The 16,058-nt window shown below is 32.9% G+C and overlaps 1 protein-coding gene across 1 annotated transcript in view; it reads right to left on the bottom strand.

The window, feature by feature from the left end:
* Positions 1-1,342: 1,342 nt before the first annotated feature.
* The window catches only part of SLCO4C1 (solute carrier organic anion transporter family member 4C1), a 78,439-nt gene continuing 63,723 nt past the window's right edge, over positions 1,343-16,058 (bottom strand). The window contains exons 10-13 of the mRNA XM_041753871.1: positions 15,442-15,632; positions 14,115-14,179; positions 12,085-12,222; positions 1,343-3,853 (exon numbers count right to left, since the gene is read on the bottom strand). Coding sequence (XP_041609805.1) covers positions 3,693-3,853; positions 12,085-12,222; positions 14,115-14,179; positions 15,442-15,632 — 555 coding nt within the window. The 3' untranslated portion in view covers positions 1,343-3,692. The remainder of the gene's footprint in view (positions 3,854-12,084; positions 12,223-14,114; positions 14,180-15,441; positions 15,633-16,058) is intronic.

Genomic DNA, 16,058 nt, shown 5'->3' with positions numbered 1-16,058 from the left:
TCTAAGTAAAATGATACAAAAATAGTAAAATAATGCAAATGAGGTGAAAATTGCAAAAAAAAAAAATACCTGTTATTTATTCTTATCCCATTGCTACCTTTAAATATATTTTGGTGGAATTACTAGCTCTACCCCTTTGACATTCTTGGATAAATTCCATAGCTCTGTGGTCATTTTTACGTATCACAAAGGTCTCATTTCTCATGCTCCCACGCGTGCCCATGGAGTAAAGGAAGAGGAAGACAGGTAAAAAACCCTTCACCACCTGGACCTACTTATTTTTTTCTTGACTGATACTGACCTCCATGCCATCCATTACAGCAGGACTCCAAAAGCTGGCTTAATCATGGGGTGCAATTGTGGGTTCATATTGACTTCTTAACTGATCAATTCCCAGAAAGATTGATGCTCCCTTGAGTTGGTTTATTACTGACCTACCCACCTTGGTTGCTGACACTATCTAGCAGGACCTCACAGAAGGCAGATGCATGGACAGAGTCCCACGAACACTGCTCTAGAATGTCACGTTTTGTGGCACAGAAATTCTCATCTTCAGATGTTATGATTGAAGCTATTCCTCGGAGGCGTCCTCGCTCCGTATTTTGGACCCTGGGCTTAAGTCAGAAATCTAATTCTAAAATCTAAATCTAAATCTAATTCCTTTCCCCTCACCGTAATGGGGATACATACTCCATTCTGTTGGGACGGAACTAAGAAAACATTCAATTAGGGAGGAAACACCAGCCTACTTTCTTAACAACATCCTCAACACTAGCAAGATCCTCTTAGGGCATTCTCATTAGACTTGGAAGGACCCAGCAACAGTTGCCTTCAAACGCTGTTTCTAATACCATTTCTTTTTACAAATCAACTATCCCAGGGCCTAAGTTACATTTAGTAAAATGCACCATTTTAAAATATACAATTCAACAATTAAAACGATGACGGGATGAGCACTGGGTGTTATTCTGTATGTTGGTAAATTGAACACCAATAAAAATTAATTTAAAAAAAAAAGATAGGCTGACATCACAGAAAATGTGATGCCCTTTTGCAGAGGTGGTATTAACTATTTCTTTAATGCTAATTTGCCGGTTTAGATCACTTTTCTATGGATGTTTGATATGTTAACACTAGAGAAGTGAGTAAAGCTTACAGAAGTATTGTGTGTACTATTCTTACAACTTTTTATTAAGTCTAAAATCATTATAGAATTTTAAAAAGAAAGTCAAACTAAAGCTAGAAAGAAAAAATTAAAATGCCATTTCTTTGAGGATGATTTTTATAAGCTGTGAATTTCAGTAAAAAACACTAAAATGTTTTGGTCCAATTTACCCATGCAGTTTTTAAAAACAGATTGTCTTTTATTTATTTCTGGTCACTTACATATAATGTGTAAGTTAATGTTTATTGCTTTGGGTACAAAAACAGCTGAAGAAGCTTAATGTTTAGAGGGGCATTGCCTCTAAAATTAATGTACAAACTGATTTCCTTAAAAATATTGTCATAAGTGTTTTGACAACCCGAGGACTTAAATATAACCTTTCCAAAACATATTACTTTCACAGTATCATATTTTTGACAACCAACTATCTATAACTGTATCCTACTCCTATAAATCTTGTCTATCCTTCAGTCATACATGAAAACTATTGTATGGAACAATTTTAGCATATATTTCATAGTGAAGGTGGTTTATATTGAATTAAACACATATGTTGAGATACCAGAAATCACTGAATTAAATTACATTCACCAAGTTCAAAAGTACACTGATTTTCCCTTTCCCAACCACCAAGTGTGTGTGTATTCATAAACAGATACAAATCCTATTGAAAATCTGTGCCATTTAATAAGGTTAAACATTTAACAATCTAGTACAAATATTCTCATTTTTAAAAAGATACACATATGAATTTTATACAATTGTTTAAATTAAATACTAAAGGACAATAGAGCTAAAATTGTCCTTATATTTTTCAATTTACAGAGTTAAATCAATTGTATACAGTTCTTTCCATCTATAAGAATTTTACATTTGTATGTCCTACAATTAAGAAAATCTAAATCTTAAAAATAAGTTTTAAGACATATATCCAATTATGTACAAAAATCACTGGTCAATTTATAGATTCAAGCTTACTTTAAAAATCAAATAAATCGTGAAAAAATATACTATGAAAAATTTTGTTCTTAAAGTAGGATATCAATACATATAACCTAGTTGATCCAAAAGTATAAATAATGTTCATAAATTATAGTAGTGTCTACACTGCCCTGTCATGAAAGGAGGTATTCTTTGTAAATATGTATGAGTCTGACTTCCTTCAAGTGTTGAAATTATTTTCACTTTACCTATTTTCATTAAGTTTGTAAAAATATATCATCTTATAAAATTGAGTACACTGACTACAATGAAACTCTTCATAACTAAAAAACATTATGAAATGAATGCCAATTATTAAGCAACTTGCTCATTAAACTATTTGTATATATAGGGTGATTTTTTTTCTTCCCTCTAAATTAAATATGAACTTAACACTTCCCTTATTCAGTAAAATTCTTGACCAAGTAGAAGCTTTTTGTTGTTGTTCACTGATCTATTTCTTCCACATTCTGAGTCAACAACATTGGCTTAAATCTGAGCTAAAGAAATGGGAGTGTTATGTTATCCGATATGAGAAATACTTTATCTTTCAAATAAATGGATCAATTAAAGAGTTTTGTAACACTAATACATGCCTACCATGAGCAAAGCACTCTTTTAGATACTATTAATAACATACTAGGTGGCAAATTTTTAAGATGAGAAAAACTAAATTACTGAGTATATAAACACTGATCAACAGTTCATTAAGAAATCTTTCAAAGAAAACCAATAAAATGCACCTAAGCCATTAAAAAAAAAATCTTTTCATATGTAACTGGCACTTTACTGAATCTGGTACTTTGTCCTGGAGGACGTATAATTGAATAATACTGTCTTGGAATCATGAAAAGAAAGTGTTAAAAATAAGCAAGATCAGCAAATTACCTCCTGGAATTCTTGAGTAAAGTGAAAATAGGCATATACAACGCTATTTCTGAATTCACTATAGATTGGGACACAAAGAAGATGATTATATTTTAGTCGTTCTGTAAACCTTTGTAATAAAGGACAGACTAAGTGTATATAAATTTAAAAACAAAATGTCTAGTTTTAAAGTCATGAGTTTTCAGTAATAGTTCTCAAAAATCATCACGTAAATTTAATTAGTTTACATTTTTATACCATATATTTTCTAAATAAGCTCAAACTACTGGCAATGATAAGTAAAATAAAACAAGTTGCAAGAAGAATAGAAATATGATTATTTTTAAAATGTAAACTTTTAACTAATAATTGGCTTTTTTTCTAATTTAGTTTATTAGTTTGTTATTTCATACTTGGACAATGGGAAACGTGTGTGTATGTGTGCACATGCATGAATGCATGTGTATTCTGAGGTTTTTGGTGGGCTCTGAAGGCACAAGTCTGTTTCTTACATTAAAACAAAACAAGTCCATAAATGTACAGAAAACACATTTAATTATAAAATGCCAACTTTTAAAATATGATTGTCCATATTGGGTAGATAATGCTGCAACGGCAATGTGCACTCTTGGAAATGATGGCCAATTTTCCAGCTGTAAAACAGTCTCCTTTTTCTATTTCATCCTTCATTTCCTGCATTGTTGAGATCACATTCTACTGAAACAGTACTCACAACTGTATTCTGATTTTGAAATGATACATCTGTGTCTAATGGTGGAGGCTTATACAAAAAGACTGCAAACCCATTGAAGAAAATGGTGATAGTTTTACAAGTAACACCTAAATATAAAAACAAAAATTAATCATGCATTTAGGCCTTTAAGTATCACAAAAATTAATTCTGAGAAATTCTTCACAGAAACCCACTTTAAAGAGCAGTAGTAGATAGGCATTATAGATCTATGTTTTAAATTTTTAAAATTTTAGAAAGGTGGTATTCTTCAGTAAAACATTTCTATACAACACAATGAAGCAGGCTTTAATTTTCTTCCCAAACATTAAAAATGTACAATAATTACTCTTTTCTTGGTTATGATTGTACATTCTAATAAAGTAAGTATTGCATACAATTAAATAAATCTATGTTCCACTTCTAATTTTATTAACACATCATATGTATAAAAGTTGTAAGAAATGAAGTCAATGACAAAATAAAATAGCTTATAATATCCTTGAACCTAAAAAATGAGTTGTGGAATGATCAAGTCCGTGATGGAAAATAATTCTAAAAATAAAAAGGCTTCGAGGTTCTTAGGAGAAAGCCTCCACAAAATGTATCACATTGAATACTCAACCAAATTTAAATATTGACTAAAAATGTGAACCAATGAGATTCACTTCACAAGCTTTGTTTTCAAAGGACTGTGATTTTGAGCTTGGCTTTATGAAAAGAAACTATTTCTGGCCAGAGTATAAGCATTTAAGTGACAGCTGAATAAACTAAATGGCCTTGCAGTATAGTTTCTGCAGTACCTAATTTGTGTTACCATTAGTAATTTACTCAAAATGTGTATTTGAAAAAACTGGAATTCTCATTGAACTAAGCATCTATAGATTTACAGGAAAATTAATTACATAGATACTATCATGACAATGTTTTTAGAAAATTTAAAGGCATATATGATTTAGGGGAAAAAATCTCACATTCATCACAGAGTAGGAAAAGGAACAATTCATTATCTCTATCTTTTGGTCAAAAAGTATACACAAAACCAATTAAATAATTTTTAAATGCAAAAACACAGTGAATAAAGAGTGTTTCATAAGTAAAAGCGTTGGAAAGATTAATTTTGCCTATTCTAGTCAATTTTTTCCCTCCAATTATATTTTTGGATTAACATATTTATTTCTTCAGTGGGTATTTCATTATTCTATCATCAAAAATTCCGACATCATTCTCTGGGTTGAAACACATTAAGATTAATAAGCTATCTTGATACATATGCCAAAATACAATCATAATCACGATGAAAATCACACATTATGTAATAATACATACATGTATGTTTGTGTGTATGTTTATTTAGAACATGTTTTTTTCTTGAATTATAATTGGTGTATAATTTATATTAGTTTCAGATGTACAAGAGTATTTTGATATTTTTAAACATTATGAAATGATCACCATAATAGGTCTAGTGACCACCTGTCTGCATTGAAAGTCCTTACAATATTACCATTTTTCATCTAAATTTTATCTTATTTTTTTAAAGAGGGTGCATGGGGGTGGGACTGAGAGAGAGGGAGAGAGAGAAACTTCAGCAAGTTTCAGGATCAGTGCAGAGCCCAACAGGGGGTTCGATTTCATAACCTTGAGATCATGACTTGAGCCAAAATCAAGAGTTAGATGCTTAACTGACGGAGGCGCCCCTACAATTTTACTAACTATACATCTTATGCTATAGGTTACATCATGTGACCTATTTTATGACTGGAAATTTGCACCTTTTGTTCCTTTTCATCTATTTTGCCCATCGGCTCAATCATGCCCCTCTGTCAACCACCAGGTTGTTCTCTGTATCCATCAGTCTGTTTTGTTTTGTTTCATTTCTTTGGCTTTTTAAAATTCCATTTATAAATGAAATCATATATGACTTATCTTTCTCTACTTGCCTTATGTCACTTAGCATAATACCATCTAGGTCCATTTATGGAATCACAAATAGTAAGATTTCATTCTTTTTATTGCCAAGTAATGTTCCACTGTATATATAAACCACATTTTCTTTATCCATCCATCTACCAGTGGACACTTAGATTACTTTCAGATATTATTATAAAAAATGCAGCAGTGAACACAGGGGTACATACATGTGTTTTTGTTTTTATCAGATAAATTCCCAGAAACATCCAGATGTAGAATTACTAGATCATATGGTAGTTCTATTTTTAATTTTCTGAGGAACCTCCACACTGTTTTCCATTCCTATAGACAGTGCATGAGAAAGATCGTTTTTCTCCAAATCTTTGCCAATACTCATTTGTTCTTTTTGATAATAGTCATTCTGACTGGTGTGAGGTGGCACCTCATTGTGGTTTTGATTTGCATCTCCCTGATGATGAGGGGTGGGAAGCATCTTTTCATGTGACTATTGGCCCTCTGGAGGTCTTCTTAGGAAAAATGTCTATCCGATCCTCTGCCCAACTTTTAATCAGGTTGTTCACTTTTGTTGTTGTTATTGAGTTGTGTAAGTTCTTAATAGAGTGTGGATATTAACCCTTTATTGGCCATCCATTTCCAAGTTTGCCTTTTCATTTGTTGATGATTTCCTTCACTGTACAAAAAAGCTTTTTAGTTTGATGTGGACCCTTTGTCTATTTTTGATTTGGTTTCCCTTGCCTGAAGAGACATATCCAAAGAAATATTGTTAAGGTCACTGTCAAAGAGCTTACTGTCTATGTTTTCTTCTAGGAGTTTTATGGTTTCAGGTCTTGCAGTTAAGTTTTTAACATATGTCAAGCTTATTGTTGTGTACAGTGTAAGAAAGTGGTCCAATTTCATTCTTTTGCATGTAGCTGCCCAGTTTTCCCAGCACCCCATTTATTGAAGAGACTGTCTTTGCTCCATTGAATGTTCTTGCCTCCTTTATTGTGGATTAACTGAGCATATAAATGTGGGTTTACTACTGGGCTCTCTTTGGTGCAATTGTAAAAGGAATTGTCTTAATCTCTCTTTCTCATATTGTGCTGTTAGTGTAGAGAAATGCAAACATTTCTGCATATTAATTTTGTATCCTGCAACCTTACTGAATTAATTTATTAGTTGCAACAATTTTTTTGGTGGATTTCCAACATTATGTTGAATAAAAGTAGCGAGAGGGAACATCCCTGTCATGTTCCTACTCTTGGAAGAAAAGCTTTTAGATTTTTACTGTTGAGTATTATGTTAGCTATAGGTTTGTCATATATGGTCTTTATTATATTGAGGTATATTCCCTCTATACCTACTTCAGTAAGAGTTTTTATTACAAATGGATGTTGACTTTTTAACAATGTTTTTCCTTCAATTTCTAAGATTGAATTCTTTAAAATGTTGAGTTTTTAAAGATGTTTTTCCTTTGAATTCAGAGAAAAAATATATGTATTTTTTATCCTTCATTTTGTTAATGTCATGTGTCACGTTGACTGGTTTGTGAGTGTTGAACAAACCTTGCATCCCTGGAATGAATCCCACTTAGTCACATTGTAAGATCCTTATAATACGTTGCTGAATTAATTTTGATATTTTGTTGAGGACTTTTGCATCTGCATTCATTGGGATATTGGCCTCTATTTTCTCTTTTGTAGTATCTTTGTCTGGTTTTAATATAAGGGTAATGCTGGGCTCACCAAATAAGTTTGGAAGTGTTCCTTCCTCTTCAATTTCGTTGGAATAATTTGATAAGGATCCACATTAATTATTTAAATCCTTGGTAAAATTCACCTGTGAAGCCATCTGGAACTGGACCTTTGGCAGTTTTTTGATTATTGATTTAATTTCTTTTTTTTTTTTATAATTTTTATTTTTATTTATGATAGTCACAGAGAGAGAGAGAGAGAGAGAGGCAGAGACATAGGCAGAGGGAGAAGCAGGCTCCATGCACAGGGAGCCCAACGTGGGATTCGATCCCGGGTCTCCAGGATCGCGCCCTGGGCCAAAGGCAGGCGCTAAACCACTGCGCCACCCAGGGATCCCATTGATTTCATTTCATCACCAGCAACTGGCCTATTTTCTATTCAGATTTTCTACTTCTTCAAGATTTAGCCTTGAAGATTATGTTTCTAGGAATTTATCCATTACTTCTGGGTTGACTAATTTGATAGTGTATAATCATTCGTAATATTCTCTTATGATCCTTTGTATTTCTGTGGTGTCCATTGTAATTTTTCTTCCATCATTTCTGATTCTCTCTGTTGGGCTCTCTCTCTTTTTTTCTGATGAGTCTAGTTAAAAGCCTGTTGATTTTGTTGATTTTTTCTAAGAACCAGCTCTTAGTTTCACTGATCATTTATATTGCTTTTTTAGTCTTTATTTCACTTATTTTTGTCTTGATCTTTATTATTTTCTTCCTTCTAGGAAGAAAGCTAAACTTTGGGCTTTGTTTTTTCTTCTTTTTCTAGTTCCCTTAAATGTAAAATTAGATTGTTTGAGATATTTATTGTTTCTTAATGTAGGCCTGTATCTGTATGACTACAAACTTCCCCTTTATAACTGTGCTGCATTCCAAATATTCTGGAACATTGTATTTCCATTTTTATTTTTCTCCAGCTATTTTTAAAATTTTTCTTTTGATTTTTTTCTTTGATCCACTGGTTGTTCAGTAGCATGTTTTTAAATCTTCACATATTAGTGTATTTTCTAGTTTTCTTATTGTAACTGATTTCTAGTTTTATATTTTTTGTCAGAAAATATGCCTGATATAATTTGAATCTTCTCAAATTTATTAAGACTCATTTGTGACCTTGCATATGATCTATTCTGGAGACTGTCCCATGTGCACTTGAAAAGAATGTGTATTGTGCTGTTTTGGAATGGAATATTCTCTATATATTTATTAGGTCGATCTGATCCAGATAAGGCTACAGTTATCTTATTGATTTTTTTTATTTGGATGATCTATCTATTGATATAAGTGAGGTATTAAAGGCCCTACTATTATTGTATTACTGCCTAGATCTCCGCTTACCACTGTTTTGCTTTATGTATTTATGTGTTACTATGTTAGGTTTACAAATGCTGTTACGTTGATTCCTTTATCATTATGTAATGCCCTTTTTGTCTTTTCTTACCATCTTTGTTTTAAAGTCTATTTTATCTGAGTAAGTATTACTATTCCAGCTTTGTTTTCATTTTCATTTTCGTGGAATGTCTTTTTCTATCCCTTCACTTTCAGTCTTTCACCAGCTTTAGACTGTGAGTCTCTTACAGGTAGCATATACAAGGGTCTTGTTCTTTAATCCATTCAGCCACTCTGTCTTCTGATTACAGAAATTAGTTCATTTATATTTAAAGCAATTATTGATAGGTATGTACTTATTGCCATTTTGTTAACTGTTTTCTAGCTGTTTTGTAGTTCCTCTATGATCCTTTACTTATTCTCTTTCTCCCTTCTCCTGTGGTTTATTTTCTTTATTGTTATGTTTACATTTCCTTCTTGAATTTACTATAATTATTTTATGTGTGTGGTTATCATGAAGTTCACATACCACATGTATTTAACAATCTCTTTTAAGCTGATAACTTAATTTTGAACACAAAAGTCTGATACTTTTACTTGTACCCCTCATGTTTTAGATTTTTGATGACACATTTTATATATTTTTTAAGTTCCCTTAACTAATAATTGTATTTTAAACTAACTTTACTAATTTTGTCTTTTACCCTTATAATTTGCTTTATAAGAGGCTGATCTACTACCTTTATTATTTATTTACCTTAACTGCTGAGATTTTTATTTTCATGTGTTATTAGATGCCTTTCTTTTTTAGCTTAGAGAAGTCCCTTCAGCATTTCTTATAAGGTCAGGAGTGATAAACTTCCTCCTTAGCTTTTGCTTACATGGAAGACTCTTCATCTCTCTTTCAATTCTGAATGATAACCTTGCTGGGTAGAGTATTCTTGTTAATTTTTTTTTTTTTTCCTTTCAGTGTTCTGAATATGCTATTCCACTTCTTTCTGGCCTATGCAGTTTCTGCTGAAAAATCTTCCGATAGCCTTATTGGGTTTCCCATATATGTAATTTTTTCTGCTTGCTGCTTTTTAGATTCTCTCTTTATCTTTATCATTTTAATTATGATTGGTCTTGGTATATTTCTCTTTGGGTTCATCTTATTTAGAACTCTCTGGGACTTCTGGACCTGGATGTCTGTTTCCTTTTCCAGATTAGGGAAGTTTTCAGTCATTATTTCTTCAAATAATTTTTGTAGCCCTTTTCTCCCACTTCTCCTTATGGGGCCCTTAGAATGCAAATGTTATTCCACCTGATGCTGTTCCAGAAGTTCCTTAAGGTATCTCATCTTTTAATTCTATTTTCATTTTGCTGTTGTTTTCCATTGCTGTCTTATAGCTCGCTAATTCATGCCTCTAATTCATCTATTCTACCATTGAACCCCCTAGATTATTTTTTAGTTCAGTTATAACTTATGTTTGGTACTTTCTTATATTTTCTACCCTTTTTTTTTTAAGTTCTCACTGTGTTCATCCATTCTTTCCCCAAAATTGGTAAGCATATTTATGACCATTGTTGAACTCTTTATCAAGTAGATTGCTTATCACCATTTCCTTAAGTTTTTTTTTTTTTTTTTTTTCTGAGATTTGCTTTGTTCTTTGGTTTGGAATCTGCCTTCTCATTTTGCCTGTCCTCTCTGTCTATATGTATTAGGTATAATGACTACCTCTTTCAGTCTTGAGATAGTGGATTTATGTAAGACCCAACCACTTCATGTTGCCCAAAACCACAATATCCCCTGGTTACAGAGCCAGGCTCTCTATGGATGATATCCCTCATGTAGTCTGCATGTCCTAGCTACCTATAATAGGGACACAGCTGCTGTATGGGGTAGGTGGGGCTCAGGGTGCTCAGCCAGCCCCCAGGGTGCTCAGTTTCAGCTTGGTGGGGTTGGGGTGTTCACCTGATCCAGTTGCAGCTTGTCTGCTACATTGGGAGGGTGGAGCTCAGGGAACCTACCCATCTGTTTGCATCTTGGCTGCTGAATGAGGATGGGGCTCAGGAAGCTTCCCCATACTAGTTGTGAGGTAGGTGAGCTAAAGATTATTTGCCCAGTCTACTTATAGTATAGGGTGGACAGAGGATGCCCTCTGGTGCTATCAGGTAAAAGAAGTGCATGGAAAATGGCAGTCATTGATTCTGACACCATAAGTTAGGATGAGACTGTAAAAGTGGTGCCAATCAGGGCTTCTGTCTCTGGATAGAGTCCCTGTAGGATCCTGCCTCTCTAGTAGTCACTTTAAAATTAGTAAATGGGTCTTCTGTCTCATGATCTGGATGTTTTTCATTCTATTACTTTTGTGCTGGATCTCAGGATAAGTGGGTTTGCACATGAACCCTTTAAGAGCGGGACCTCTGTTCCCTATAGTTCTGCATTTCTCTTGGTATTAATTCCTATTGATTTTCAAACCCAGATGTTTGGGGATCTTGTATTTCTAGTGTCAGTCCTTTGGGTCAGGGTGCCTGTTGTGGGACTCAAACCTTTCATTCACTGAGGAAGTGCTCTTTATTTTTGGGATCCCTCTCAATTGTGGAGTTATGTCTGGGGCAAGATCGTACACAAAGCCATGTCTCTGCCTTTCCTACTTCAGTGTGGGTTTTTTTTGTCCTTGGTTATGGGGTGCTGTGTCCAATGTTGAGATCCTTTTCTTTAGAAATTATTCTCTATATAGTTATAAATATGTTGCCCATGAGAGGAGATGAGTTCTGGGTTCTCCTGTGCCACTGTCTTGAAACCTCTACTTCTATTTCAATTTAAATATATTAATTCTTTAGGTTGTTTTAAATTTTTAGATATTAACTCTTACAAAATAGATACATTGGTCTACTTCCTCAATCTTCATTGTCATTTATTGCTTAACCAAGACTATCCAAGACAGACCACGAAGGCAAAAAGGGTTAATCATCACAGCTAACCTGTTAAGCTATAAAATAATTTCTTACAACACACTTTAGAGCCAAAGGATACTTCTCTACCTCAGCTCTAAGTGCTTTCCAAAGCCCAGGTAACTAGAAGACAATCATTCCAGAGAGTTTCTCAGAATTGTCTTTTAACTTTTTGTAGAAGTTCAAACAAATTTTTGAAAGAGGTTGTTTAAAAAAGTGTATGTGATTTAATGAAAGCTAAAATGTTATTCTCTTCTACTTTAGACTGAGCCTTATAACTCATTAAAGCCTTTCATAACTTGTTGTGATAACTGATTTCTGCTTCATAATTATAGGATAGCATGGACTCAACATTACAAAACTTAAAAGTACTTAATTATTTCATCAATCTAAATTTATCAAGAAATCACCACTTACTTATAGCTACTAGCATATGGGCCATCTTGATGTTATTATAAATCCAGCAAGCTCCTTTAGCTCCACATTCATTAATATCCCACAAAATACATGTGCTGTCTATTGTGACACCAAATATAATTGGTCCAGGTATTGTGCCTAGAAGAATTATATGTGACATAAACAATCAGTAAAGATTATAGTCTATAGTTAACAGGTTGTTATATACATAGTTATACATATATCTTATAAAAATAAGACTAGGAATTAATCTGCCCATATACAAATCAATCAGGTTATATACAAATAAAAGAGATAAGAAGAAATACAGATAAAACACTCTAATTATATAATTACTATATAATTCTAATCAATTCAAAGTTATTTTAATAAAAAAATTGGCATATATTGGGTTAACACTTAGCTAAGTAAATATTTTAATCCAGTTTTTCTAATTTAATGAATGTGCCTTTGAAATTAGTTATTCTCCCTTTTTTTGATATTTATTTTAAAAAAAGAAAGAGAGTGAATGCAGGGATGGGGAGAGGGAGAGAGAAACTTTAGCAGACTCTTCATTGAGCTCAGAGCCTGACATGGGGCTTGACCTCATGACCCTGAGATTAGGACCTGAGCCAAAAACAAGAGTTGGATGCTTAGCTGACTGAGCCACTCAGGGGCACTAACTATTCTACTTTTAAAATATCAAAAGTATTGATGTATAATATAAGTGCTGAACTACAGCATATGTGTTATGTGTTATGTGTATGTGCATGTGAATGCATTAGAGTGTACATGTGTATGCACAAATGTACACACAATCGTACTAACATACCTGGGAATATATCTTAAATCACACACCCTTTCCCTCACATTAAGTCATGAGGCACTAAACTTTCACATATTTAAAGAGTTTCCAACTGTTACAAGTCAAATATATTTCTTAGACAAAGATTTTAACTACTGGAGCACCTGGGTAGCTCAGTTGATTAAGTGTCTGCCTTTGGCTCAGGTCATGATCCCAGGATCCTGGGAACTAGCCCCACATCTGGCTCCCTACTCAGTGGAGAGCCTGTTTCTCCCTCTCCCCTTGTTATCCCCTCTGCTTATGTACTTGCTCTCATGCTCTCTGTCAAATAAAGAAAATCTTAAAAAAAAAAAAAAAAAAAAAAAAAAAAAAAAGGTTTCAACTACCTCCAGCATGACCTGCAGCATGATAGTGTCAAAAGAGCACTGGTGAGAGTAAGGATATCACTTCCCAGTCTTATTTTCACCAAGAATTGTGTACCTATGAGGAAATCTCTAAATCTCTCAGAGCCTTAATTTATTCATCTGAAAATGGAGAAATTGGTCCAGATGATCTCTAATTCTCCTGCTTTTGCTTTTCGTTTTTTATAAATGATCTCAATATTATGTGTATAATATTGTAGGTATAATTATATAATTTTATGTATAATACAGTATTTCTGTCCTTCTATTTCTTCCTACATCTGGAACCTTATAATTTTTTCCATAAAATCTTCCATCAATTTTTGACTAGCCATAATATCTATGCCAAATTTTCATTAAAATATTTCAACTCACTAATTTTCATTGTTAATACAATATAATTATGTCCCAAATGGAGATAAATGCTGGGAGAAAAGGAATTACCATAGTTATAAATAAGATTTCATCATAATTTATGTTGGTAATAGGTTTTACATGAATAGAAAAAATTTATGTATTTTACTATGCTCTATTAAACAAGTGTTCATGATCTTATGTTGTATTTTAAATAAATATGATATACTCTTTAAAGTTATATTTGTAACATAATTGAAAACAACAGTTAACCAATCAGGTAGGTGAAAAGTAAAGTAATTATTTTCTTATGTGATACATAAATATACATCTTGAATATTAGAAAACAGCTTTCTTCAGTGACAATTATGTAGTTTTCCATGGAATTTAAATTAATTATTTTCTTGGCATACACCATAAATGAGTACACCAATAACACTAATGGACAAAAATAACCAACAGTCACCAACGAATTAAGAAAAATGGCATACCTAATAGTCGAAGCAGCATAAACTGTATTCCCAATGCTAGGGACCGTTGCTTGTGATGAACACACCTGGAGATATCAAATACATATTAAACCAAAAGCAACCGTATAGTATATTTGCTCTTTGAGCAAATTTATTTCTACGACAGCTTAGCATTTCTAGATTAAAGTATATGTTATGTCCATTAAATAAACTATTTGTAACAGCTTATATACAGTTCAACCTTTCTGGAATTGTAAAAGAAGAAAAATGTTATGTGACCTAACACACTACAAATAATACCAAAAAATAAAGTTTAACAAATATATTGAACATGTATGAATTGTAATATGTAAAAAAGAAAAGACATTTATTAATAAGACTTATTTTTTACTATCCTTTAAGTCACAAGCAAATAATTCCTATTCTAACTTACTGACTTTGAGACAGAGGTCATACCTATGATATAAGGTACAAATTTGGGTCAGTGCAAAACAGTTGCTGAGGCTTAATCTGATTCAACAAGGATTATTTAAGTAATGATTATCAAGATGAAAGCTACATGACGCTGGCACACAAGAGTTAGGAGATAAAAGAGATCAACATGCAGTTGAAAGGTGATATAGATAATTTTTCAAAAACAAAGTTTTAAAAAGGCATTTTCTCAATTCTCTAAATAACTTGTATGTCCATGTAGGATAATATTAACAGACTATTTAATACTGTTGGACAGAATTTCTAAAATTTCTATTTGACAAAAAAGTATGTGAAAAAGTAGTGTAAGGGAACGAAAACTGAAGAATAAAAAAGCTAGAGTTTGTTAGGAAAGACATAGATAGGCTGATGACTTTATGAAAAGGCAGAAAAAATATTTTTATCAAGTGATGTAGAAGGAGAAAGAGCTATTTGAAAGCTTAAAACACTGCTCAGAGCCAGGTGGCAGTTAGCTTCTCATCTAGTAGAGCACTGTTTACAGGAAGGCTGAATAAAATTCTGCCATTCTGACTCTGACACATGTGGAATGCACTTTATTTCCATCAAGCTTAAATACAGTCAAACAGCTTAAACTGAAGCCTCATGAAAGAGGCAGAGAAACTAAAATCAGGTATATTCCATGTAGGCAATATTAAGACATTTTCATATGATCATATTTAAACCTCATTCACCTAGGGTTCAATGAAGTAGAACTTCATTAGGGTAGAATCCAATGCCATAGAACTAGTGACCTTATAAGAACCAAATTACGATTGGAACCAATGGTCAGTATAAACCCCAAATGAATCCTTGAGTCCATTTTCTATTCACCCAACATAAGTCTTAGGAACAGCAAATTTCACAATATAATATATACCTTAGGATGGACACAGTTATAGGAGTACCAGCCATAAATGTAAAGACAATTGTAGCAAACAAAATGCCAAGGAATATAGGCAAGTTTGCACAGCGATTTTCACATTTTCCAGCTTTAGCTTCAAAATCAAAACTTGCCAAAGTAGGTGTTATTTCTACATTCCTCTCAATACAGGAACAGTTGTGATATACCTAGAAATAGTAGACAAGAAAATATTGAAAGTACTTATCTTGAAAATATATATTTTTAAAATATTTATGTTAGAGAAAGAGAGCGTGAAAGGGGGAAGGGAAAAAGTGAGAAGGAGAGAGAGAATCCTCAAGCAGACTCCCCACTGAGCACAAAGCCCAACATGGGGCTTAATCCCAGAACCCTGGGATCATGACCTGAGGTGAAATCCAGAGTCAGTAATTTAACAGATTGAGCCATCTAGGTGCCCCTCTTGAAAATATATTTTATCATTTTAAGTGATCTCTATACATGGCAAACACTTTACATAGTCTTGATCTATACATAATAAATAATGCTGGGAAGGAGTAATTAACACTTAAAAAATTAAGCAAAAATTAAGAAAATAAGGGGTCATATTTTATGGCCTGTATTTGAGTTTTGAGTTC

Source organism: Vulpes lagopus, chromosome 4 (genome assembly GCF_018345385.1).
Source record: "Vulpes lagopus strain Blue_001 chromosome 4, ASM1834538v1, whole genome shotgun sequence".
NCBI classification, from domain to species: Eukaryota; Metazoa; Chordata; class Mammalia; order Carnivora; family Canidae; genus Vulpes; species Vulpes lagopus.
This window is presented reverse-complemented; position numbering and strand designations above follow the sequence as displayed.